General features: G+C 44.6%; 1 protein-coding gene across 1 annotated transcript in view; it reads left to right on the top strand.

The window, feature by feature from the left end:
• LOC138569763 (cAMP-responsive element modulator-like) overlaps positions 1-27180 on the top strand; it is a 1496827-nt gene that overhangs the window by 1210713 nt on the left and 258934 nt on the right. The window contains exon 5 of the mRNA XM_069648038.1: positions 9879-9976. Within this exon, the coding sequence (XP_069504139.1) occupies positions 9879-9976 (98 nt within the window). The remainder of the gene's footprint in view (positions 1-9878; positions 9977-27180) is intronic.

Raw genomic sequence — 27180 nt, 5'->3', positions numbered from 1 at the left:
TTTCTATGAAGTTGTATAAAGTAGATAGTTGCTGACACTGACAGACACTGTTGCTGCGGTAAATATCTCTTTCTTAATACGAAACTTAACAAATAGATATCTTGCTAGCTTATCCTCCGTGGAACCCAAAATCACCATTTCAGGGTTGTTTCTAAATGTTATTAACACCCCAGCTTTTTTCTCCTTCGCATTAACATGGAACTTCTGAGGATACCCCCTCATTCGAATTCGCAGTCTGTCTTTCCTGCATATGTAGGTTTCTTGGAGCGGCAGAAAGTCTGGATTCTCATGCCTCAATAAGTGCTCCAACTTACTTTGCATTGCCAGTGAATTCAGCCCTCTAATATTGTAGAAGGTGATTTTAAAACCCATGAAGAAACCCCGCTTATTGAAATTCCCTCCCCTTCCTTTGGCTCCTTATCACTAACTGCCATTAGAAAGCCCCCCTTGTTTGCTTGACTTTTACCTCTAATAGTATGAAAATCCCAGGTTTGGGCCATTGTATCTCCTGCTCTCTTACCCGCCCCCACAACCCGCCTCTCTTCACATGCCCAGCAGCTCGCCATCCCTTTCCCACCCCAACCCACCCTGCCCCTTGCAATCACCCAGACCGGTTCATGGGTCCTAGTGACAACAATGGGGAGAAACACTGACCATGTACCGGTAAACTACCTGAGTCCTACCAACTGTGGAGAGATAAACTAACCCTCTCCCTTTGATCCCAATCAGGCCCCCCAACACCAACCTCCCTCCTCTCCCTGCCCCCAGACAACTACCCTAGTGCCGCCCCCCTACAAGTCAGAGTTTTTAACATCCCAGCCCACACTCACCAATATACCTGGTCTTCCCTCCATCACCCCTCCGTGCATGGCGTGTCCTTCAGCTTCTCCCAACCTCTCGGGGCATGTGCTTTTCTATTGTCTCATTTCACAGTGGACCATTCCCAAAGTCGCCTCTGCTGGATAGTTCAGCTCCCTTAATCGCGTGTCCTCATCTGTTCACTACTCTCCGGTGCCACCACATCAAAGCCTTCTTTGCACATTGCTACTCTAATCTGCCTGCCCTTCCATGAAACAGCAAACCAAATGGGAAAGTCCACCAATATCGAAACTTTTCCTGATTAAGATTTCTGGTGACTGGTCCGATCAACCTCCTTTTTAGTAGAGTAGAATATGCCAAGTCTTGGAAGAGCTCTACTTCCGAGACATTGATGGTCAAAGACGTGTCTTCTTATGCTGTCCTCATAATTTCTTCCTTCTGCCCATAAGACATGAAGCCTGTCAAAACGTCCCTTGGTCGGGCCCCCGGCTCTTTTCGTATCGCTCACACTCTGTGGATCCTATCTAAATGAATCTCGTCCAAGGGGATCTTCAGGAGCAATTCAGCGCAAAAGGTTTGTATCGATTGCTTGAGATCTTTGACCGCTATTTCTTCCGGAATATTGTTAAAACTAATTTTCGAGCGCCTTGGCCTGTTCTCGAATTCTTCGCACTGAAGCTCTAAATAATCTGTGCCAATCCTTCTATTGCTTCATAATTTTTCCGAGAATCCTCGGCCAGCTCCTACAAGGCTCATTCATTTGTATCTACTTGTTCCACTAACTTCGAAATGTCACCTTTTATTTCCTGTACAGCAGTTTTTATGTCTGTTTTTAGAGAGGAGATATGCTCCTGAACAGATTCATGAACAGATTCCTTGAGGCACTTCTGGTGATCTGCTAAACTTTGCATCAATTCTTCTTTGGTAATCGCCTCACCATTGTATCCCAATGTTCTGGAGTTTCCTCATCAGGCGATAGCTGCTGTGGAGAATGTGCCGCGCCTGGAATTCCCTGCGCCTCTGTCTGCCAGCACCTTGTGATTGTACCCTCAGCCCCTCGAGTGTTCGATATGGGATGTGCCGGGGTACCCTCATTCCGTACTCTTCCTTTGGCTTTTGACATGTGCCTCACTTAGACTTATCCCCTTGACGATCTCGCACAAACGGTCTGATATGGTCCGTGTACCAAAGTGTACTGGTCCTGGTCTCCAAAGCCTGAGGTTGAGTCGTCACTCAGACCAATAGTTTACAGATTTTGCTGCACACAGATGGCCCAAGCTCACATCCACCTGTGATCCGTGCACCCTGATGTAAGGGTCCCACCCTCCGAGGTCACGGAGTGGGATCCACCCATTCACTGTTGGCTTGCTGCTCACAATCGGGCCCAGCCCACGTCGTATCTACATTTACGGTGCAAGCAATTCTATCTTAGATAATGTCCTCGCATTGAACTAGCAGGAAACTCTCATAGCCAGCGACAATGCTCTAGCACTATCTTACCCCTTTCACAGATCTCCCAGCAGGGCTAATCTCCACTCTATACGGCAATGTTACTTGGCGTTTAGTTGTTAATCTTTAGGGGCGTTAATGCTCACCATGCCTACTGCCTGCACAAGCGTTGATCCCTCCCCTGAGTTCTGCTTTTTTCAATGTAATACCAAGGCAGACTGGGGTCCCCACACTCCTCCTCACCTACAGTCTGCGAGTTATGGGATTCCCAGGTTGGCGCCCTCCTACATCGCAGCAGTACCCCACACCATCCACCTCTAGCCTTCCTCAGCGATATTATTGTGCACAGAATGTTATATTGATTCAGGAGTGGGAGGGGATGTGGGGCTGTGATCCAATCCACAAATGTTAATGTTAATGCCCCACAAGGCCACCGTACAAAATATCTCTGGGAGGATGCAGTCCCACCCCGCTCCACAATCCGCTAGAGGGAATCCTGCTGTTCCAGAATGTCACGGAGCCTATCGATGTGGTTGTGTTTCAGATGCTGCTTCTGCTCTCAGATACTAAACATAAGGGGCTCTTCTTCCACATGCACTCGCTCTGCTCCCTGCCATGCGCCCACCATCTACCACCGTGAGATCCACCGGGGCACACAAGACACTCCACCTCCCATGAAACCAACTCGGCAGACTCAGCCGTTCCGGGCAGCAACCACACCCCACTCCTTCTCTGGTCTCCCGGCAGCCTTCTGTGCCACTGCGAGTTGCTTTCTTGCTGCTAAAGCCACGCTTGCTGCCAATGCCACAATGGGGGGGCTCCCACTGCTTCCATTTTCAGAAGTGGGGGGAGCAAGTACCGCTGTGCTGTACACCTTTAGATTGGGGCGAGGGATGAGCCGTGATTAACACGTCCTCCCCCTGCCGGCAGCCATTTTGGAATCCTAATTCAGGATTTTTATGTATGGTTTACTGTGACGCTTGCTTTTGTGGAGATTATTTCTGAAATAAAGCTGAACTGAACTGAAGAACCCAAAGAGACATCGCGGAAAAGGCATGACCCACAACTACTATTCACCATATGTTATCAACTAATACCATGGGTGTTTGGGGTTATCTATCAAATAAAAAGAAATGCATTTCAAACATTTCTCCCTTGATTTTTGCTGATAGTTGTTGTGATGACTCCTATGGAGTCATAACTGAAACCCAGCCTAAAGTCTCCTCCCATGTGGCCAGGGGAAGGCAGCCGCCACCTGATCCTGACAGTGTTATTATGAGGGAGGGTTTTTTGATTTTTGAGTATTTATATCACACTCATGACAGACTAAACCTTATGGTGGCGCAGCTGGAAGTTGAAAGAGTTGACTGAGCAGAATCAGGTTCAAAGCAGAGATTCTTGTCGTAGCATGGTGATATTCGATTATCTAAACAGGAACGTTTTTAGTGCCCAACGGAATTGGTGAAGAGTGTCCAAGGCCCTTATCTCTCTAGGAATACTATTCCAGAGCTTTGGGCCAAAGACAGCTAATCTTCTATCATCCCTTGACACAAAGGCAGAGGAGGGGATGCTCAATAGCAACTGGTCTTTTTATTGTACACACATAGAAGGTTGGTAATGGCTAATCTTGTCCCTCAGGTAGTCAGCCAGGTGCCGATCCGTTTAGGCATTTAAATATGAAACATACTACTTTAAAGTTGATACGCTCTTCAACTGCCAGCCAGTGAAGTGCTCGGCGAGAAGGAGATGGAAAAGCTGATTTACTCAGCCTACAGACCAGTCTAACAGCTGCATTCAGGCCTTTTGAATTCTTGGGTTTGTTTTGCTGGAATGCCCATCACCAGGCTGTTCAAGTAGTCCAGATGGGCATTGGTCAAGGCCCCCACCACTGTTGCATGATCTTCTTCTGGCATCTATAGCAAGACCTGCCGTAATAGAAAATTGCGTGTACCTTGGTTCCAACTTGGCCTTCACTGCCCAAATTATCCTGCCAAATACATTCCAGATTGTTTACCTTGGAGGCCAATCTTAACTCTACGCCCAAAAGGTTGGGGACTGACTGTTCTTTGAAGGATGTGAGTAGATGTCTAGGTCCGAACAGGATAAACTCTGTTTTAGATGCATTCAATTGAAGCTGACTAGTAGACATCCACTCACTGACCTCTTCCAGGCAGTGTTTAACCCTATTAAAAGTTTCCTCAAAGTTGCCAATTTTGATGAGGATCTGGGTGTCATAAGCATAGGAATGATAACTCATCCCATGATGCATCAAGATCTCCATCAACGGTTGAAGGTATAGATTGAAAAGGAGTGGTGACAGTGAGGACCCCTGCGGTACACCACATCCCATAGTGATGGGGTCTGAAGTGAAACCTCCAAGTTTGACATGTTGACGATTTTCCAGGAATGATTTGAACCATTTAATGGCATGTTCTGATACTCTGCCAACAACCTTCAGCCGGTCAAGCAAGGTGTTATGGGTGACCGTATCGAAGGCAGCGGACAGGTCTAACATTACTAGAAGTGAGCATTCACGCTGGTCAGCGACTTCCAGAAGCTCATCCTGGACCGCTAACAAGGCTGTCGCTGTGCCAAACATGGGTCGAAAACCCGATTGAAAGGGGTCAAGTGACTCTCCTTCCACAAAATTCTGCAGCTTGTGGGTTACCAGTTTCTGCATGATTTTCCCCGTGCATGGAAGTCCTGCAATTGGTCGGTAGTGCTGGAAGACCAAAGGATCCAGATTACGTTTTTTTAATACAGGTGTTAGATTTGTGTATTTTAGTGTCTGAGGCACTAGGCTCTTATTCAAGGATTTGCTGATAAACTCTGTCAAAGATTGTGTAATTTCCTGCACCATACGCTTTGCTGCATAAGCGGGCAGCGGAAATAAAGAGTCATTAGTAGGTTTCAGGGCTTTAACTAGGGAACATATATAGTTCTCCAATACGGGATGAAAATCAAACCTGATAGTTGGGTCTGCAACCCCAGGCCGCACTGTTCCTGGTGGGAGCTGGTAAGTCAGCTGTCCTAGGGAATTTTGGGCTGGGGTCTGGGCTTTAACTGCAACATTTTTGCAACAGGAGAGACACTGTATTCTCCCCTTCTCTGTGAGAAAGACCCTATAATTTCAAAGTTCCTGATGGCATGTTGTTATTTTTCAAATCCCTCTAATTGTGAAATCCTAATACCCCTCCTTGTCAAACATCCTAAACAAAATGCCTTTCACACTTCATATGTGCATAACACCAACATAAAATCTTCTGTTTGTGATGTTTACTATTTCAGTACTAATGTAAAGCAATGTAACATTAAAAGGCTTGAAACTCCTATGGACTACAAGGGCCTCATTTCACGGTAGGCAGTAAGGGTTTACCGGTACCGGTATTTTACCGGTACCTGTAAATCCTTACCGCCTTACTACGAGGTCCCTTTGCAGGTTGGGGAATTTAACGCCTGCTTTTTGCAGGCGTTAAAAACCAACCCGCAAAGGGACCAGGGAGCTAATTACGGTACCGCAATTTGCAGTGCCGTAATTAGCACCTTCCCCATTCCCATTATGCCCTATGGGGCAAAAATAGGAATGGGGAAGGGCAATGGGGGAAGGGGGAATTACCGCCCCACCAACCTTGGAATAGGGCGGTAATTCCCCTTTACACCAAGGCGGTGCCGGTATTTTACCGGCATGGACACCGCCATCCGTGTAATGAGGCCCCAACTCACATAAAGCCTCAAGTACTGAGACGAGGAAGAGGAGGAATGAGTCAATGTGGAATGAAAGGAACATCACACTCAATGTGCGTACTAGTTTTCAGACTGGTAATCATCTGCGTGGGGCATTTAAACCTGATGAATTTCAATGTAGAAACGGAGAGGAGAGCTGCAGATAAGGTGTAGCGGGAAGTGTAACCAAAAGCAGAAAGAAAGACACGGAAACAAGCCATGGTGGGCGAGCGAAGGCACTTGCAGGCAACTTCCTGGAGGTCTGCTTCACCAGAGGAATGATTGCAACAGGGAGTATGTCCTACCCTCTAGTATTTCAATCTTTGCAATTATTTAATGCAGAAACATTTATACCCTTACATTGATCCAATGGGACAAGACCATCTTTGTCTCATAGGTATGCGACCTAGATATACACATAGAAAACTGTAATATTTCTGCAGCTCTTTATTATTAAGCTGTTGGATTTTTTCTAGAGGTTTATACATGTTCTAGATAAATAAAACATCTGGCAGTGTGCCAGTTCACACACAAAACATGAATGCCATTGTGATAGCTCACAGTCTATTATGAGCACTCGATTGACCATGGATCTGTTTGCCACTTTCAACAGGAGTGATCAAAACAGAAAATGAACACAAAGTTATGTAGTCTTAACATTGTACGCAACAATAGTCAACAAACAAGCAATTTGTAATTTAAACAGCATCAGTAAATTTGCATTTTGTGTCATAGTGCATTGTGTCAACCGTGTTGGGTTGTGTCTCAGAGGTCATCCTTCTGCCGGGCACAGGAGCACCTCCTCAGAGGCCTCCCACTCACATAAGACTCAGGGCCTCATTACATGGAAGGTGGTAAGGGTTAATGGTCACCGGTAATGGTACCGGTGACCGCTAACCCTTACCGCCTTACTACGAGGTTCCTTTGCGGGTTGGTACTTTAAACCAACCCGCAAAGGGACCAGGTTGCTAATTAGCGTACCGCAATTTGCGGTACCGTAATTAGCACCTTCCCCATTCCCATTATGCCCTATGGGGCAAAAATGGGAATGGGGAAGGGCAATGGGGGAAGGGGGAATTACCGCCCCGCCAACCTTGGAATAGGGTGGTAATTCCCCTTTCCTTCAAGGCGGTGCCAGTATTTTACCGACATGGACCAAGGTGCCTATAGCCTACCATGTAATGAGGCCCTCAGACTTTAAACAAATACACAACCCAACACGGTTGACACAATGCACTATGACACAAAATGCAAATTTACAAATGATGTTTAACTTACAAAGTGCTTGTTTGTTGACTATTGTTGTAGACATGTTTAAGACCACATAACTATGTGTTCATTTTCTGCTTTGATCACTCCTGTTGAAAGTGATAAACAGATCCATGGTCAATCGAGTGCTCATAATAGACTGTGAGCTATCACAATGGCATTAATGTTTTGTGTGTGAACTGGCACACTGCCAGATGTTTTATTTATCTAGAACATGTATAAACCTCTAGAAAAAATCCAACAGCTTAATAATAAAGAGCTGCAGAAATATTACAGTTTTCTATGTGTATTTCTAGGTCTCATACCTATGAGACAAAGATGGTCTTGTCCATTGGATCAATGTAAGGGTATACATGTTTCTACATTAAATAATTGCAAAGATTGAAATACTAGAGGGTAGGACACCCCCCCCGTTCCAATGTTCGTTCAGCCCATTGTCCTCCCCGCTCCAGGGCTGTCCCTTTTGTTACCTTCACCAGAGGAATGAGACATTGGTGTGAGAGTAGCGGGAGAACTGCTGCAAGGCAGACAGCCGCTGCAAGGCTACAAGAGACGTGGTTCTGTGGGGCTGCCTGGGTTCCATCAGCGAGGAGTTGGGAAGCCGATGCGCAAAACCAGAAGAGGGTATGCACGGCCGGGGTGGCCTTCCCACAGAAAGAACTTTGGTACAGTCACACGTTACACCAGTGAGTCGGCCCAGAGAAGTTGGGGGTCCCGGGACGTGTCTGCAAACCAACCAACAATTGAATAGTTAATTTGAATACCAACCAAATAGATTGGAAAGGCAAATATTTTACAAATCTCCTTATATGAAATGTCATTTTGGGTACAATTGGAACCAGCATTGCCAGCAGCCAAAAGATACTAATGAAGAAGTTGAAAGTCAAAGATTGTACAAATCTCCTTATATGAAATATCAATTTAGGAAAAATTGGAACAAGCATTGCCGCAAGCCAAAATATGCTAATGACGAACTTGAAAGACAAACATTGTACAAATCTTCTTATATGAAATGTCAGCTTGGGGAAACTTGGAACAAACATTGCCACAAGCCATGAAATGTTAATGAAGAGGTTAACAGAAAGAACTTGAACAAATCTCCATATATGAGATGTCAACATGGGGGAAGTTGGAACAAGTAGTTCCTGAAGTAAAAGAGGCATAAGAGTGTTACTGTTTTATACTTAGAAAGTGCATATTGTAGAAAGACCTGGTGAACAACGCATATCAGGCAGTGAACTCTTTGTGAAGAAAGATACCTGGCAGTAGAGTACACCCGGGGATCTGCAAATTCCAGAAATGGGGATTCCTTTCAGGGGGTTATACCAGGTAATCCATAAAGCAGATGAAAGAAAGTGGCATATTGAAAGATACCTGGCAGGAAAGTACACCAGGAGATCTAAAGAGTCAAAGGGCGAATTCCTGGAAGGGGAGTACACCAGGAAACCATCCTTGGAAAAGTAGTGTGAAAGAGACATTTTTGCCGTCCTGTCATTTATGAGGTAGTTGTGAAAAATAGAAAATGTTTCCATCCTTTAAAGTTGAAAAGACTTATTTTGCTATCCTCCAAACAGTGTTGTGGAAAAAGACATGTATACTATTTCTGATGAATCATTATTTGGAAAAAGGCACTGTTGCCATCCTTAAGAAAGTGCTTTTGCTTTATGAAAGAGAGTTTCCAGCTACTCTGAAAGACTCAAACTTTAAAGAGCACTTTGGTTACCCTACCTGCAATAATCCAGGTGAAGGGAACCCCTCCTGGATTCAAGCATTATTTGATGCATTTTCTTACTTGATTTGTATGCACTTTTTGTTAAGTAAAATTCAGAACATTTACCTTGCACCTTTGATTATTTGTTTAAGTGTGAGGGTCAGATATAGTTTGGACTGTTTATATAATTTTGACAACAAGACACAATCTGATCTTTAGCTTTACTTTCCTAGGTAGGGGAACTAACTTAAGGATAGGGACAGAAAGGCCTTTTATCCAATTCCTTTAAGCTTATAAAATGTATGATGCTAAAAATATGACAACTATGTTTCTGCCTCTCATTTCTGACCCCTCACATTGTTCTATGGTAATAATCTGTGTTTAGCTGGGCATCAGGTGATTGTAACGAGACAGTAAATTGGAATTATCACTGTGCAACTTACTCTACCTGCAGGAGATACTATGTTTTCCCTTTATTTAAAAAAAGGTCTAGCAAAAATATATCCAAAGAATGTTGTTTACTCATTGTCTTCCAATTTACACCAAACCCTAAATGTGGTCTTTGCTGTTCACAGCCATTTCTTTTGGTAACCGGCTTGAGTAAACATTATTATGCATCAACTCATGATTTTCCACTTGCTTGACCATGATTCTAAAAGATTGCTAAAGTTTTACCTGTCAGAGGATGACTGAACATTGTATTTTCCTGTAGTACCAATAGTTGTGTAGGAACACCAAATCAGGTAATGGTAATATGTTATGTTTCTTTAAAATCATGCGTTTGGACATGAGGTGTGCAGTGTCTATCTTTCATGATTATTTGCTCCTTGGCAATTTACTCAATATCAGATGTTTAAAGAAAAATCTATCAATTTAAATATTTTGTTGTAAAAATATAATCTTATAGGTATCAACAATTCCAGAACTAGACGAGTCCACAGAATCAACAGAAGGTGTGACTGATTCTCAAAAGCACAGAGAAATTCTTTCCAGAAGGCCTTATCGGTAAGAACCAAATAATTGGCATTACTCTTGCAATACAATTGGAAAACTGTTGAGTAAGAACATTTGCATCCACCTTTGATATGAATGAAGTCTACTTTCATATTAAATGTCTGTCATAAAATTATTTTCATCTTGAAGAAAAGGATGAAAAATTGATTATTTTCAGGACTGAATCTTTGATTGATTCAGCTCTCTTCGCGAGGATTCTAAAATACATTGCAAATGTTGTATAGCTCTAAATTCCATGATGATGCTCCAATGGTAGTGATGCTGTCACAAAGCATAGGTCAAATCTCCATGTGCTGTGATACACAAGATTTCTTTTTTCAGGTTCACAATGAACCGCACTTGAGAGGCACATTTGTATATATTGCTCTATTCCTCTCGCCCAGAATGGCCATATTATAGACAAATAGCACCACAATATTGGCTCAGACATCTTCCTGATATAGGCCAGAGAGATGATCATACAAAAAAAAAGAGCGATGAGAGCCCCAGAGGCAGCTGTGGATTGGGACATTAAACTGAAGAAATAACATTAGGGTCCACGCTGCTGTGTGCTTAATTCAAAATTGTTTACAATTATTCCACTACTACGTGTATCATTTCCGATATCACCTCAAAGATAATTTAGGCCATATCCATTCTGGATGCAATCATATAGCCACACCATGTAAACTCAAAATTCTGATTTATTTGGATGTGACAATTATGAATTAAAAAAAAGGATTCCAAGAGTGAAGAACAGAAGATACTTTTGTTAAAAAACATGTATAAGAAATTAATGAAAAAAGAAAACACATGTTGAGTCAAATGGAAAATTTAAAACAAAAGGGCAAAAACAAACCAGTCATTGTAAATCAGCAAACATGAAGTTGAGTTTGAAATCACAGTATGAAGAAAGAAGTAGAAGGAAGCACGTTTACTATGGTGCGTCCTAGTATGCCAATTTCTCTAGTTTATAAATTGGCTTATTAGTCAAATGCCGGTCTGCCTATGTGTACGTGTCAATCACAATTAGATTCCCAAGAGGTCATAACTTTTCGGCAACAAGGCCACCTGCTGGGCAGTGAAGTCAAAGAAGCTTTCCTCAGGGCGGAGAATATCTGAACCCTGTGGGGAAGCAGACATAGAAAAAAGTGTCTAGTGATTGCTTTCAGAATGTTAGGCTACTTTTGCAATTGCTAGCTATTTAGACTGTCAAATAAGTTAGAGTCATGCATGTTGGTTTTACCCGTGTTTAGAGGGCAGAACAATTTTAGGACAAGCCGAAGGTGGCCTCGACGGCACAGCACGTAACTGGAAGGGTGAGGCTGGAGGAACAACTCATCTGGCCTTGGCAAATCTGTGAACAAATGGTAATTAAACCTAATGTCATTATAAAGCGATTTATGAAAACACATTCAACAAAAAAAAATTACTATTAGGAACGTTCTGGGTAGTAGTGGAGCCCGAGTGCTGATGTAAAAAATACTTTAGTGTGAATTTGATTTTTAAGGCATGTCTGAAAAGCGACAAAAGTGAAAATTGCATAATACCTTTGAGGATAGAGCAATGCGTGCGTCCAAAAGTTTCTGGTTGCAGTGTCTCAAGGTTGGACTAAAGGGTGTTAGATAACACCAACAGGGACGTAGAGATTAATTTTCATAGGCGGCTGAACCCTGTTTGAGAAAAACAGATGTATAGCTATGGATGCCTTTTCCGAAAAGGCATTTCTATAAATTTGGCAATTTAAATGATTAGAATGAGCTCTACTTGGGGACACTCATACGGCTGAAAGTACCAATGTGATGGTACATGTTAGCATGAGATAGAAAATGCAAAGGATGCAAACAATATAGAAAACAGCATGGTGTCTGCCTACCTCAAATTTCTTCGGAATGGTTGCAGAGAGACGGGCGTCTACGAATCGAGCCGTGCATAGATTAGTTTTGCAATGCGCCGCTGCCAGAAAGAAAACAGCAATGCACCATTAAATAAAGGTCATCTGCTGTATGCGATCTGGCGGCCAGAGATCTGGTGAGTGAAAGCTTTTGGTACCTTATCATGGTCTACGTATGAGTTCATCCTGCGTTCCCTGTTCTCGGTCGTTGCTGTGGGCAACCGACCTGTAGAGTGCTAGAAATGCACGGATTGGGTAAAATATAACTTGCCCCTGTGACTTGCAGAATGCGTCGTGTTGTCATCACGTATTGGGTGATGATTGCTCTTAGAGGCTCCATTCTTATTGGTTAACGCCGAGCCGAGCCCTCTTTTGGTATGATTTACATTCATGACAGATGTATAATGAAAGAATTTTATCCTTTACAGACAAGTTGTTATGAAAAAGAAGTATATACAGATCACCATGTTAATCAGTCATCACTCGCACTCTGGGAAAATAAATTGTGCGATCATGAATATTTAAGGGAAACCAATCATTTCATCTTGAACAGAAAAAGTGTATTTTAGAGGTTTGTTTGTTAAAAACAAAGCATGTTAGGATTGCTTTTAAAGCACTTGCAAACAAAGTGGCAAGTTGGTCCCTGCAATATTGATCTCCGGAAATGAAAGTATCAATTTTACCCATAATCACTACATATATAGGCGTTTGCCTAATCAGTGTGACACATTTTGTATTAGTGCACCTTTGGTAAGTCATGTATATAGGCAACTGTACCTGGTTCTGGGGTGTAATCCTAACCAAGCAAATGCTGCCCTTTAGAAGAGGGCTTGTTTAAGTATGCACAAGAGATTATCTTTAGTAATGCATTTTGGAACCATTGCTGTATACATATATATTGTTTGTGATCTTTAGGACAACGGGAGAAATTCCTCGTTCAGTCCATTGGTGTGTGTTGATAATCTTTAAATCCATCTTGCCTCCTTCTGTAGCAGACATCGGGAGACATTCATAAAGTTTTTAACGACATCTAGGATCCACCAACAGATATCATTCGCAGTATTTTGCAGTTCATTGGGCCTCATTACGAGGTTGGAGGTAGCCATGCTGCTATTTGCGGCATGGCTGCCTCCAAACTCGTTCCAACTCCGGCCTGGTGAATGGAGCAATTACCGGTCCATTCCGAGGTTGGAGGGACCGGTAATTCCCCATTCACCAGGGCCATTCCCCATTCCCATTTGAGCCCCCATAGGCTCAGTGGGAAGGGAGAAGGCGGCAATAACGGTACCGCAAATTGCAAAAACCAATCGTTAAGGAAGGACCCACAAAGGGAACTCCTAGTAGGGGCGCCCTACTAGGAGTTCCCTTTGTGGGTGCCTTCCTTAAGGGGCGCCCTACTAGGAGTCTGGTCAACTCATGCTCTTTTACTACATGTGTATTTTTGTGTAGGGGTTAGCTGAAAACACAATATTTCATCACTCAACAGAGTCCATGTAAAATAACACAGTTATTTCACACAAATTGCTACTTCATTTCTTTTTAATCAAGATAATTTTCACGGCAAGTATGGTCATACACATGTATTTATATGAGCAGATTTAAAGATCAGGGTTGCCCAATAGACATCTTAGGTACTGCATCTTCTCATCAAATAACACCCGAATCACTACAAAAGCTATCCAGCATAAGATCTTTCATAGATTTACATACTTTGAATATTACCCTTTGTCAGACTGGGAATACTCAGTTACATACTTCCACAGTACTATGTTAAACAAAAAACAGTGACCACTGCAACCTATCCACCTTGTTTTGTGTCACTTTCCTCTCAGCCAATGGTATGTAGAGTACTCGGCCATACTCCCAGCTACTCGGGAAATAACATCTGGATTACCAGAACAGTTTCACGTTATTGATGGTAACTGGACCAAATCCTCTTCCATACATCATAAAGATATAGGGTCAGATTCTCACAACTTTCTTTGGGCACAAGTGATGATGTGCATCAGCGCACCACCTTCACTTTTGCCAAAAACCATTGTCAGGCTCGGACTGGTCTATAGGGCAATAGGGCAATGTCCGAACCAAAAACGCAAAATGCTAGTGTGGGGCAGTTTTTTGGGTCAAAGTGGCCCACTTTTCTGGCCAATGTAGGCCAGTTGGATGAGGTACTTCAGTATGCGGCTAGTAGTTTTGGCCAGTGTTGCTGAATATTCTTTAAAATGCACAATTTGCATCACATTTTATCAAAAACCACCCCTTTGGGTACTATTGAAACAGTCTGTGACAAAAGGAATGAATGGCCATTTGCAACTGTGAGCCACTTTTTCATTAATGCCCAAGACCATTTCATGCCCCAGTCCCACCCTGACCATTCTGCTCTATTCAGAAAGCATGTTTTGCAAATGAAGGGGCATTCCTGCACATTTAAAAAATCATCCTAAATTCAGAAATGGGATGTGCTTCAAAATAAAAAGAGAACAAACACATTCCCTTGCGCCTGTTTGCTAACAAGAACAAGGGGATGCACAATGCATGACCGGTTCATTTCTGACCATTTCATGCATTTTTATTAAAACAGCAGAGGTTTGAATCTCTGCTGTCACACCTGCATTTCTATCCCATAAACAAGGATGTAGTCATTTTTATTTAGGCTTCATGACGACCCTGGCGTTGGACCATGTTGCTACTAGCACCATGGTCCATTCCGGATTCCGCCATGGTGGATGGCGGAATTACTGCCCCATTACAAGGTTGGTGGGGCGGTAATTCCCCATTCACCCTGGCCCCTTCCCCATTCCCATTTTTGGCCCATGGGGCTCAATGGCAATGGGGAAGGCGCTAATTACGGCACCGTAAATTACGGTGCCGTAATTAGCACCAAGGTCCCTTAGCGGGTTGGACTTTAACGCCTGCAAAAAGCAGGCGTTAAAGTGTGAATCGGGCGTTAAGGGTTTAACGGCGCTGCAGCCTTTTACGGCGCCGTTAACCCCTTAACGCCAGGGTTATAATGAGGCTGTTTGTGTTTATATTTCACAATTGGAAGGTCCTGTAAAGGCCTGGTAATATGAAATGCACTCCCAGCACCCACCTGGGAGAAAGCCTGCCATACATTACTGTGCAATATATGCAAAGGTGCTAGGCAATGCATCATTTACGCTGATCCACTGAAACCTTGAACGGTGCAAATCACCTTTGAGAAAAAAAAAACCTGTGCAAGTAGTACATGGGGCCCCTTTTTAAAGCGATCACATTTTGACAGGTGGGAACACCCCCTGCCAAAAGTGTTACGGCATTTGAAACCTTTAGGGATGCAAAATACAGGCCTATTCAGGCAGTAGTGGGCTAGCATGGCTATGCTGATGGCAGACTCACACACAGATACCCACGCACACACACACACACACACACAAGACAGTCTCTTATCTATAATTCTGACAGCTGACTCAGCAAATTCACACATAATGACACAGCCCCATGTGGTCCGGCTCAGCTGAGTTCTGTTTTCAGGCAGCCAGCAGGATGATGCAATGCTGCAACTATGACTTCACAAAAACACATGTGCAGGGCTGTGTGAGCCCCGCAATGTTATCTCAGAGTGCCAATGTGTTATCTAGAACATTTTTCTGCAGAATAAGCGTGACTAATGAAATACAGGGCTGAGTCATACTTCATGTACAGACTATGTGAAGCTGGAAACTGCTGATAACGGGGGCGGGGGGCACAGAGGGTGTGGGGACCGAGTGGCTGTCTTTAAAAAACAGACTTTGGAAGCCAGCCAGAATAGCGCTGTGTATCCCTGGTGGAACTGAAGGCCCTGTGAACTGCAAGTGGCGGAAGAACCCTTCTTTTTCTCTGAAAGAAGATTATGGTAAATTGATTTTTTATTTATTTATTTATTTTCTGCAGTCTTGTACAGGGGTGTGAAGTCCTTTTCAAATAAACAGCTGTTTTCTATGACCCGACAGCCTGTATTTAAAAGTGTGAAATATTTATACAATCTTTAAATCTAAAGAACAGTATTTTTAGTGCTGATAATGTGTTTCAATGTGCTAACATGTGTTTTGACTCTGTCAGGCTATCTAGAATAAGGCTTAACATTTTTGTAAGTGTTTTTAGCCCAGTTACTTAATATGCAGTACAAATATATGTTTTTTGTGAGGCCTGGTCTAGCCGCCTGTGTCAGGCTGAAACTGAGTTTTTTGTTAAACAGCACAAATTTTATTAAATGTTATATCAGCTGTTTTTATATAAGGGGATCAAATTGTGGATTTTAAACATGTTTGTGAACTGGTTTATTTAAAGTTTGTTCTAGATTGTGCTGAAGTCATCCTGTATTTGTATTTAACATGCACAAACTGCGACAATGTAAAACAAACTCAGTTTATTCTCTGTGTGCAGGTTGGATTAATTGTCAGCCTGCATTTTTATATATGGATGCTTCAGCGTGCTAAAACTGCATTGATTTGTGTGTGAGATTTTAGTCGGTATATAAAGTTGTTTTTTGCAATGTGCTTAGAGCAGGGGTCTCCAAACAGTCGATCGCGAGCGACTGGTAGCTCGCTGGAGCCTCTGAAGTCGCTCGCGTTCGACTTTCAAAAAGAAAAAAAAAATAATGCAAGGAAGTGCTCTGACCAATCACAGGCCTGCAAATCTGTAAGCATATGGAATGCATCCTGTGATTGGCCAGAGCAAGTTCCTTGCTACTGCAAGCTGTTCTGCCGTTGGCCACAGTTGTTTCCTTTTGTGCTGTGTTGGTAAGCCCGGGCTTTCCCTTTTAAAAGCACCGGCGCACATTTTGTTTTCCCCATGTTGGAGCTGCCCTGGGGCTTTGAAGTGTGGACGTAAGCTGCCTGAAGCAGAATTTGAGGTCGGGTGGGTCAGGTGAGGTGGCGATTGTGATTTTTTTTTTTTTTTGTGCATCTGTGTGCCTTACTGCGGCCCCTCCTCTCATGTGTGCACATCTGTTTGTGCCATCAGAGGAGGAGTGGTCAGCTCGGCAGAGAGCCCAGGGTGAAACGGAGCATTTAGCTATGATGCTTACTGTCTCCACTCACCCTGGACTCATTAGCAACCATGTAAGCTATTTTTAGATGACAGGGCTCTGGCGAGGAAGTCCCGGGCGAGCAAGTCCCCTCGGGACTTCCTCGCCAGAGCCCTGCCGTTTCTAATAGTAACTCATATGATTGCAAATAAACCCATAGCTAAGCAGAGACATTCAGCATGATAGCTGGATGCCTCCGTTTCGACCCTGGGCTCATTTTGCATTACAGAAGCCCCATTTGGACTTTTGAAAACAAGGTAATGGGTATTTTGTTTCAGGCAAAAGGGTGCGATTGAGATTTCCCCTGCGGCAGACGGCGAAGTGACTTTATGCACTACGGGTGCCTGGACAGCCAAGCAAGTGTCTACTGTGCTTTAGCTCTGGAGCTGTCACGGACGTTTGAACAGCAGGATGATTAGCTCACATGATAGAGTGCTCGCTTAGCATGCGAGAGGTAGTGGGCTCGATGCCCGCATTCTCCAGCAAGTTACTTTTACTTTTTCTTTTATTTTCACTATTTTCTTCAAAACTCTTTCCTCGCAAATAAGGCATGAGCTCCCTTCAAAGTTTTTACTATCATCCTAAAAGTTTTCCATCAACTTTCTGGTATCCCAAAGATTCACACGTGCCTGATGGCGTAATACTATGTAACAGGCACATAGCATGGCATTATTCACGTATTTATGAAATTCCACTTTGATGCTACTCAGCGCTGTCAACCTGTTATTTCATTTCAAGATTCCAGAAAGCATATTTTACCTGCCTTTCTTATCACTCATCTGTGTCTCTTTGCTGACATGAGCGGTGGCTGCACTTTGAAGTCTCCTACCATTTGAAGTCTCCCATCAGCAGGGCACAAGTTTCAATGTGAATTTGCGCTGCTGAAAAGTGACTTTGCACTGCAAACCATGATTCTTGCCACCGTGCAAAATATATTTTTGCAGTGCAAGTCCGGGCAAAGTCGGGGCATAATCTTTTTTGCAGTACAAAATAACTTTGCCCTGACTTTGCGCTGCAAAAATACAATCTCTGCAGTTCCATGAATCAGGGTTTGTGTTGGCAGTGCAAAGTCACTTGGCAGCGGTGCAAATTCACTTTCAACTGGGCAAATATTCCATGAATCAGGCCCAAAATCGACACATGCACCAAAGAAAAAGTGCCGCGCAATTGCAAATGAAAATTACTGCACTTGGAATATTTGGCTATAGCGCGGCTGTGCCATAGCCTGAACAAGTGACTATCTGCTCGTTTCCTAAGTGTGTCAAGCTGAAACAGTGTCCATGTGACTGTCTTGCACATGGGCACTGATTTAGCCTGCAACACTTTGGAAATGACCAGGGCTTGAACTTTATTAACATAATCCTGAAGACATATGTTATTCCCTCCATTTATAAAGAGAACATGAACCGCTAAAACAAAATGTGTACAAGTTCCAATGTTTATGAACATCCCCAACCCCTGATCGCCCGCAAGTAGCTCTCCACTGAAAGTAGCTCACGCCAATGTAAAGGTTGGAGACCCCTGGAGAGAGATAAAGTCATTTCATAAACTAAGCTTATATCTGTTTTGTTGGAGAGTTTCTTAGGCGTGTATTTCTTATCAGTGTTGTTCTTTAGATAGCCTGATTAGCAAAGCTCGCTGCAGGCTGTTACAGTGAGGGGGACAATCTGTGTGTACTTAAACTCAGTGCTAAGCTTGCTGTATGAACACAACTTTAATGTTTTAAGTCATGTGGCTGGTGTATTTATTTTTTAAAATGCTGAGGGGCGGTTGTGCACAGCACTTTTGGTTCTATGAAAGCAGATGTGCACACAAGCTATAGGTGCTTTGGGAAGTAGCCGACAACACATGGGTTAATAGGACTCCTTGTGAAACAGCATACACTAAATTAAACATGTGTCTCGAATTCAAGATGTTTTTACATTTTAGAAGAAATAAATATTGACAGAAGTAATAGCCGGGGCCTTTATATTCACATAGTGAAGCAGAAGTGGAGAATGTTACACTTTGAGCTTTTATTTTATATCAAAATGAGTGTTTTTGAAGAATATTCTGCCTCGTGGGAGCGATCTGAATTTAAATATCAGGTGCGCCGAGAATATATTTTATGAAACTCTACATGTTTTGAGGAGGGCTGTGCTTGTAGCCAGAATTCGAGGCTGATATATTAATAACAGTATATTAATTTAGACTTTGGGGCTGGTTGGAGAGCGCAATTTATAAAGGGGGCCATAGCTGCTTTAATGGTCCAGTTGTCCTATGTGGTCCTGTTGTCTGATGTTTTCTAATAAGTACATTATATTAATTTAAACCGTGGGTTCTTGTGACTCGTGTGCAGGGTGCTTTCTTAAACGTGTGCCATGAATTTAAAATATATATTTGCATCTTTTAGGGCATTTTATAGAATGCCAATTCTGCCAATGTGTCACAGATCACACTGGTGGCTGACATTTTTTAAGGCTGGCAAGAATCAGTGTGTTATAAGGGCTTAAGTTGTGCTTGTTTGATATTAAGATATTGAATATTGAGATGCGCTGAATATTGCAATGCATTGATTGTATATTATAATGTTTTTTTATAGATATGGCTTTCAACAATGCATATGGAAAAACAGCCTGCAGGGATGGCTATTTTGAGGACCCAAGAATGGTGTTTGGGGGACTGGCAAGCCATCGTGGGCACTGGGCTGTTAAAGCACTGTGTGCTGCATGTGGCCTCATGCAACCGGTGGTCGCTGATGCCATGGATCTAGGATGTAGGGGGGATTGTGTAATCTCAGAAACATCAAGGCCTGGCGCAATGCGTCTAGGGCTGTCCATGGATGTGTCTGAAGGGTTCACGCAATCATCGTGAATGGATCAGCGTAGCAAGGATTTATGGGGTGTACCATTTGCTGGTTCTTGGGGGGCTTCAAGCCTCAAAGGCCCGGGGTTGACACCGCTGTTGGAGAATGGTTTTTGGGCTAGTTTAATGAGCCCGAGAAACAAGGGTTATGAAAATGTCTCGAGAAAAAAGCAGGGTTTTCGAGGCCTTTGCTACCTGCAAGCCCATGTTATAGAGGGGTTGGTGCCCCCCCCCATTGCTTCATCATCACCAAGGGTTAGACAACAGAGGAGCTGCTGCTACCAAGATATCAATCATGGGGTGCTACAAATAGTGCTTCTGATCTCCAGAACCGGTACTACAGAATCTGAAGCATTGTTTTTGAGTCATCTCGGTTGTTGATCCTAAGGGCCAGAGGAATGTCTTGGTTGCCCGAAGCGTGGAGTTGTTCTTTTCTTTTGTATTCATCCAAGGGGCGCGAGGAATGTCTGGGGGGCTCCAAAGCGTGGAGTTTTTTTTTTATTCATCCAGAGGGCTCCCAAGGAATGTCTGGGGGGCCCGGCAATCAAAGTGTTCTCTTGATTTATCTATGGGCTGCTGGATTGCCTGAGGCTCCAACAAGCAGAGTTGTTCTTTTATTTTTTACAAACAGGTGTCATGGAATGGCTGACAAATGGTAACCCAATGTTTTTTACACGTGTGATGGGATGGAATGCTATATGTTGAATGATTTATCATAACTTATAAAGCTAAAGCTATGTTGTGTTTGTTATATATTGCATATGTTTTATACAGTTTTCAAGATCTGTTTCATGTTTTTTATTTACAGCTTCTAAGTGAAGTAACTTTTAGAAAACACCCACACCGTGATATCACATGTACCCAATAATATTATTTGGTATTACAGTTGCTGGCAAACTCTTTACAGCACCGTGCAACAGCAGTCTAAACACCTTATGTTTGTAGAAGGTATGCCCGAGAGTCTCAATGACGATTGTGTATTGCCGCTGAGCATGGAGAATATGATTATTGTGGACAATTTGATGTCTTAGGGGGGTCAGAATGCTGAATTAGAAAAAGCCTTTACTCAATATTTCTATCATTGCAATCTGAGCATTTGTTATATTGCGCAAAACTTATTTAACAAGGGCAAGAGCAACAGATCTATAACACTAAATGCTAGTTATATAGTGTTATTTAAAAATACCAGTGATAAATAACAATTAGCCGTAATAGCCCGCCAGATGGATTGTGTCCTCTCACATATTCCTCATCTTATGATCTTATGATATTTATCTCTAGCTTCAGCTGCTTTGTAATTTTTTTTGACAGGGGCACGATGTGTGCCGTCTTGTCGAGTCGATGTCCCTCGAGGGCCTCCGTTTGGCGGTCGACATCATCATCAGTATAAAGAGCGCACGCAGCGCCTGTTGGCTTCAGTTCTGTTTTTCCGAGCTAACGTTTCGAAAGAAATATGGCACGCTTCGGTTCTTCTGTGAAAATATTGATTTTCGTTAGAAAATGTCTTCTTCGTCAACACCATCGACGCCTAAGTCGGGCTTCAAGAAGCGCCAAGCCGGTGGCTCAAAAATGTTGATCACCGACCCCCACCTCATATGTCTGTGGTGGCTGGGTTCCGGGCACCGTACCTCTGACTGTGGCTCCTGTCAGGCGATGACTGAGAAGGGTCTCAGGGAGAGTAAAGGTAAATTGACAGTGGGGATGTTACCTTCAAAGAGAGTTCAAAATAGACAGATGAGTCGAGAGATTCTTCCCGATGCAAATAATCCAAACGGTCTTGATCGAGTAGTCACCTTTGACCTCCAGTGATTCCTCGACTGAGGTAAACAGGTGTCCTACCAAATCCGATTCCCCTGCAAAATGGGACACATTTCATAGTGAGATGCTAAACATTTACGAGAATGTGGCCTCGACCCCCTCGAAAGACAAGCAGAAAAGCCATGCCCCTGTCGCTCTGTAATAGGACGACAAGGGGAAGACGAAATCTTGAAAACCGAGCCTTAAGCCGGTTTTGTATCGAGAACGTTTTTGATCCAATGAAAAATCATCAAGGGCATCGATGAGTCAGGAACCTAGTCCATCTAGGGTTCCGTTGGAAAAGCACAAGAAGTTGACAACCTCGACGCCTTCGCCAACTCCATCAGCATCGGAACCGTTGACGCCGATACCGAAGTCAACACCGACTAAATCGGCACCGTTTTCAAAGCCGTTGTCGACGGCTACTTCAAAATTGTCGAAGCCAATAGTGGTACAGGAAAAGATTTTCAAACCTTTACCTAAAAAGGACTATAAGTCTTTGCCAGCCATATAAGAGGAGGATCAACCCTCTGATGACAATACATCACATTTTGGGTTACAGTTTGTCACCCGTAATGTGCCAGAAGAACTAATCTCTGATGAGTCTAGGCTTAGGGCCTCATTACACGTTGTCCGGTAAAAATCGGAATTTAACGGCATGGCGCTATCAGAGTGTCCCTCGCAAGAGGCCGCTAATAGCGTCCCATCACGAGTACGCGGACACAAGCATAGCGCCATGCCGTAAATGACCGTACCGCCCTGCCGCTAAATTCCCCAAAACACCCCTTACCGGCGTTCTCCAAACCGTCGATAGCGCCTCCACCCTCCCGCCACCTGTAAATAGCGGTCACCGCTATTACCGGTCACCGTTAAAAAGCGGAACCGGAAATTATGCCATCGCACAGGAACGGGAAAGAGCACAGCGGCCATCTTTAAAAACACAATCCATTGCCATCCTCTGCATCCAGGACATATATCCAGGGAACTCCGACCAGGAACCATACCGATGCTGACCACCACACTTGCTGCCTATGCAGAAGTACTGTTTGTGAATGACATGCTGAGGGAGGCCCTCCTTAAGAAAAAGTCCATCTGGGCCAAAGTCGCACAAAAAGTCAGTGCGGTGGGCACTACCACCCGGAGTGTCAAGGACTGCCGCAAGAGGTGGGACGACCTCCGGGTCCGTGTGCGGAATATATTATCAGTGAACCGCAACATGGCAATGGGCACAGGAGGTGGTGCAGAGTCCCCATTGAAGTTGAAGGAGTGGGAGGAGATATGTGCCTCCACGATTGGAGTCGAATCGATCGAAGGGGTCGGAGATATGGAGCTTGGCGTGGCCATTTCATCTGATGGAGGTGAGTGTATACACCAAACAATGCGCAGTGAAGGGTGAGGGGTCCCCCAATCATGTGTCCATATGAATGCCGTGGATCCAGCCACAAACAGCCATGCATGCATCACCACATACCCGTGAAAAACAGGGCCAATCATGCATGAGCCAGCCAACATCCCCACTGCCCCACTTTCGGATGCGGAGGTAGCACCTGGCATTGAGGATCTGAGTCAGAGCCCCATACCGACATGCCCCTTACTGTCAAGCCCGATGTTCTCACCAGGTCCGTTTAGCCAAGGCGGATCACCCACCCACAACCAAGATGTGTCATGGAGCCCCCAGGTATCCTCACCTGATGCCAGTGCAATGGATCCAGGCGCATCAGCCAACCCACCGGCAGCCACCAGGCAACATGACCGCCCAGCCATCTTTCAGAGGCAGACCGAAATCACTGGTCTAGTAGGGCAAAATGTGGCTGAGACAGGGCACCTGAGGGAGGACATTGGTGCATTTGCACAGCAGACAAGGGAGTGCATGGAGGCATGCACCAACCGGATCTGCGATGAAATGGCCCAACTAAGGCAGGCCATGAACCGCATTGCAGATGCAATTGAGCGCAGATGCCCACTCCCAACCCAGGATAAACAGGGCCCGCCTCCTCAGGGAGTTCACGGCAAACTAGCCCCCTACGCCGGTCTATGCGCAACCTGAGGCGCACCGCATCGCAACCACCCGAAAGCGGAGCAGGCACTGACAAATAGGGACATCAAGGACTATCTGCCACATGTGGAGAGGGACACGTTCATGCCTTGAGGCTCACGTGGGAGTGTTGTGGGGGGAGGGTGGTGGGTGTATTCGGGGGTGTTGTGGGGGAGGGGGGGTAAGGGCGTTTGCACAGTTGGGTCATGCACTTTCTGTTCACATTATGTTAGAAATACACTGTTCTGAGGTTGAAACACAGGCATGGTCTCCATCATTGTGTATGTGTGATTTCCTTTGGGACAGGGGCCTTTGTGGGCCTCAAAATGGGCACAAGGGCAACAATGCACATCTCTCCATCCATGATATCCCACCTTTGTACATGATGCTATTCCTGATTCAGATGCTGACGCAGATCCTGTCCCGTCGTGCCATCGCCTCTTGCATGTCATGGCGGAGCATTTTACCCATACTCATCCACATCCACATCATGCTCATCTGGTGGTTGCATAGTGGCATGGGCACATTCTATCAGATGCACATTTAGTTGTGCCTTACACATGCCATGGTCATCTTCGCCTTGAATCCGGGGGTTTGTTGGCTGCCCTTGTGGTATTTCTGGGTGCCCTGGTGGTGCTTGCTGCGCCAGTCTTGCCCTCCTCCTCCTCCTCCTCCTTCGTCTCATCTGTGCTGCCTGTTGTTGTTTGTGCTGCACTGCAATCATGTACACAGGCCCATGTCATGCTGCTGGTATTGGGACCATCTTGCTGTGGGAAGGGGTGTGGTGTGCTCTTTAGTGCTGCCTGTCTCCATTGCCTCCACCTGTGCTGATTGTGTCCACCTGTGGCAGATGGGAACACTGCTCAGGTCTGTTAACGTGTGGTTTTCGTTGCTGTTATTAGCGCCATGCCGGTAACTGCTTTTTGGGTCTTTGGGATGCCGGTATTGCTATGTACGCATGGGTTGTGATTGCGTGCTATTAGCGCCATGGCGCTATTTACGGTGTGGGGGTCACGCGCACGCGGCCCCGCTGCTATTAGTGGCACCGTACTTTACGGGCCCACTAATAGCAGTGGATCCGGGTCGTGATCGGCTTGGGAGAATAACGTTGCCGGTATTTCTTTACCGGTAACGGTATTCCCTTACCGGACAACGTGTAATGAGGCCCTTAGAGACTTATATGACAACTTTCAGTCAGCCGGTGGGTTGGATACCTCGCCAGAGTTAGAGTTTGGCAAACCAGACCCAACTGAACATGCTGACTCTTCATACAGAAAACTCATGGGAACGGTTATTGAGTTTTTAGGATGGAGTAGGCCTTCTCCTTCTTTTGAGCAAGATGACATGATGAACATCTTGGACCAGGTTCCTCATAAAGACCCAATTTTGCCCTTTAACATGGCATTACAGAAGAGGGTCTCTGCAAATTGGGAGACACCAGAAACGTTCGCCTGCAGTAAATAAAAACTTTGCAAAAAAGTACAGACCATCCAGCAGCGAGCCAGAGTTTGTCACTAAGCATCCAACACCAGAAATCTTGGTGTTTCGGGCTGTTACATCTACCAAGTAGTCAGCATACCCATCCATCCATCCTGATATGGATGATAAGGGAGTGTTGCCTGAGTGAGAAAGGTTTTCACCGCTGAAAGTATGGCATTATAGTCTACAAATGTGACTTGCACATTATCAACATTTACGTTTACCCTGTCGGACTGTGTTGCTATGGCGGATGACCACATCCCGGAAGGAGAGAAAAGAAACGGCTTCCTGGCAATTATCAAGGATGGTAAGGAGGCAATGGGTGAATGTCTCCAGTCAGGTTCGGATACTGCAGACAGTATCAGCAGATCCATGGCGGCTAGCACAGTGTTACGCATATTTGCGTGGTTGAGGAAATCGAGGTTTGCACCAGATGTGCAAACTAGACTACTCTACATGCCCTTTGTTGGCTCAAGGCTGTTTGGCAGCAAGGTAGATGAGAGTTTGGAAAAGTTGCAGACCTCAAAGGCGGTGGCTAAATCCCTTAGTTCCACCATTAGACAGCCTCAACAACCTTATTCGGGCTCACCTTCCTGGAGGCGTAAGTCCTTTCGATTCTACTCCTCATTTGGAAGAGGAGGAGGAAGAGGACAAGCAGGTCAATAAGGCCACGGAAAATCCCCTCGCGGTGGACGAGGTATAGGTGCTAAATCAGCCCAAGCAGCGGCAGCCTTACCATCAGCCACTGCTTCAGCTGCCTCTAAACCACTCTGAGGCCTTCACTCACAAGACCCCGGTGGGAGGCAGACTTACTCAGCATCTGAGCAAATGATGGGGTAGTACTTCAGATGCTTGTGCTCTGGAAACGGTAGCCCAAGGTTACTGTCTTCCTTTCCAAAAAAGGCCTCAGGATCATCCACCGGAGAAACATTGTTTCAAAATTCCGTATCCGCTCCTTGTGCAGGAAATTTTTACCCTGCTAGAGAAAGGTGCAATAGAACATGTACCTGTAGCGGAAAAGAACAAGGGTTGGTATTCCCCATACTTTCTGATTCCCAAAAAGGAAGAAGGATTGACACCCATCTTGGACTTAATAAACTTGAACAAGTTCCTCAGAAATGACACGTTCAAGATGATTAACCTTTCTCAGATCCTGCAGGCTTTCCAACTCCAAGACTGGATGGTATCATTGGACCTTCAGGATGCTTACTTTCATGTGCCTATCCTACGAGGACTTTCTGATATTTCTTGTAGAAAATGGCAGTAAAGCCATCGGGACCCGGCGCCTTATTCAAGGGGAGTTTGTCAATAGCTATACTAACTTCCTCCTCTGTTATATCCTTCTCTAAGTCTTCCCTGTGTTCTCTTGGAAGCATCAGGAAAGTTACACCAGCAAGATAGGAAGTCTGTGGTTCATTCTGAGGCCTTTCTGAGGAATACACAGCTACGTAGAAGCGTTCGAAACACCCTATAATTCCCTCCATATCGACCACATCCTCCTCATCCTCTTCCCTAATTTTCAGGATGCTCGTTTGGGCTGCCCCCATCTGTCTCAATTGTCATGCTAATAACCTCCTCGCTCTATTCCCCTTGACGTAATAATATTGTTTGGCTCTAAGAAGGGTTCTCTCTGCCTTTTTAGCCCTTAATATCTCAAGCTGTCCACAGACTACTCTATAAGTTTTCAGCATGCTGTACGGTAAATAAGCGGATCTGGAAGTTGTGTCACTGCACAGGAAAAGGAAAGAGCACGGCGGCCATCTTTAAAAACACAATCCATTACCATCCTCTTCAACCAGTGGACACCTGACCCCCACAACCTCCACAGACCTTCTACAACACCCATTCCACATCACAATGCCAAAAGTTTTGAAAAAGACCGGAGATTGGCTGCGGTAGGAGCGCTTTTCAAGGGAGGAGTTAAATATGTTGGCCGAAACCCTCCAAGAGCATGCCAATGTCTTTTCCACGGAGATGACCAGACCGGCACTGATGAGAAAGAAGGCCATATGGGCCATGGAAGCCCAGAGGGTCAGTGCTGTCGGCACAACACCCCGCAATGCCAGACAATGCAGAAAAAGGTGGGACGATCTACGTCTCCGCGCCAGGAGTATACTGGCGGC

The sequence above is a fragment of the Ambystoma mexicanum genome, chromosome 2q, assembly GCF_040938575.1.
Source record: "Ambystoma mexicanum isolate Mex_15411 chromosome 2q, UKY_AmexF1_1, whole genome shotgun sequence".
Classification (NCBI taxonomy): domain Eukaryota; kingdom Metazoa; phylum Chordata; class Amphibia; order Caudata; family Ambystomatidae; genus Ambystoma; species Ambystoma mexicanum.
The sequence above is the reverse complement of the archived record's forward strand: the minus strand, read 5'-3'. Positions and strand labels throughout refer to the sequence as shown.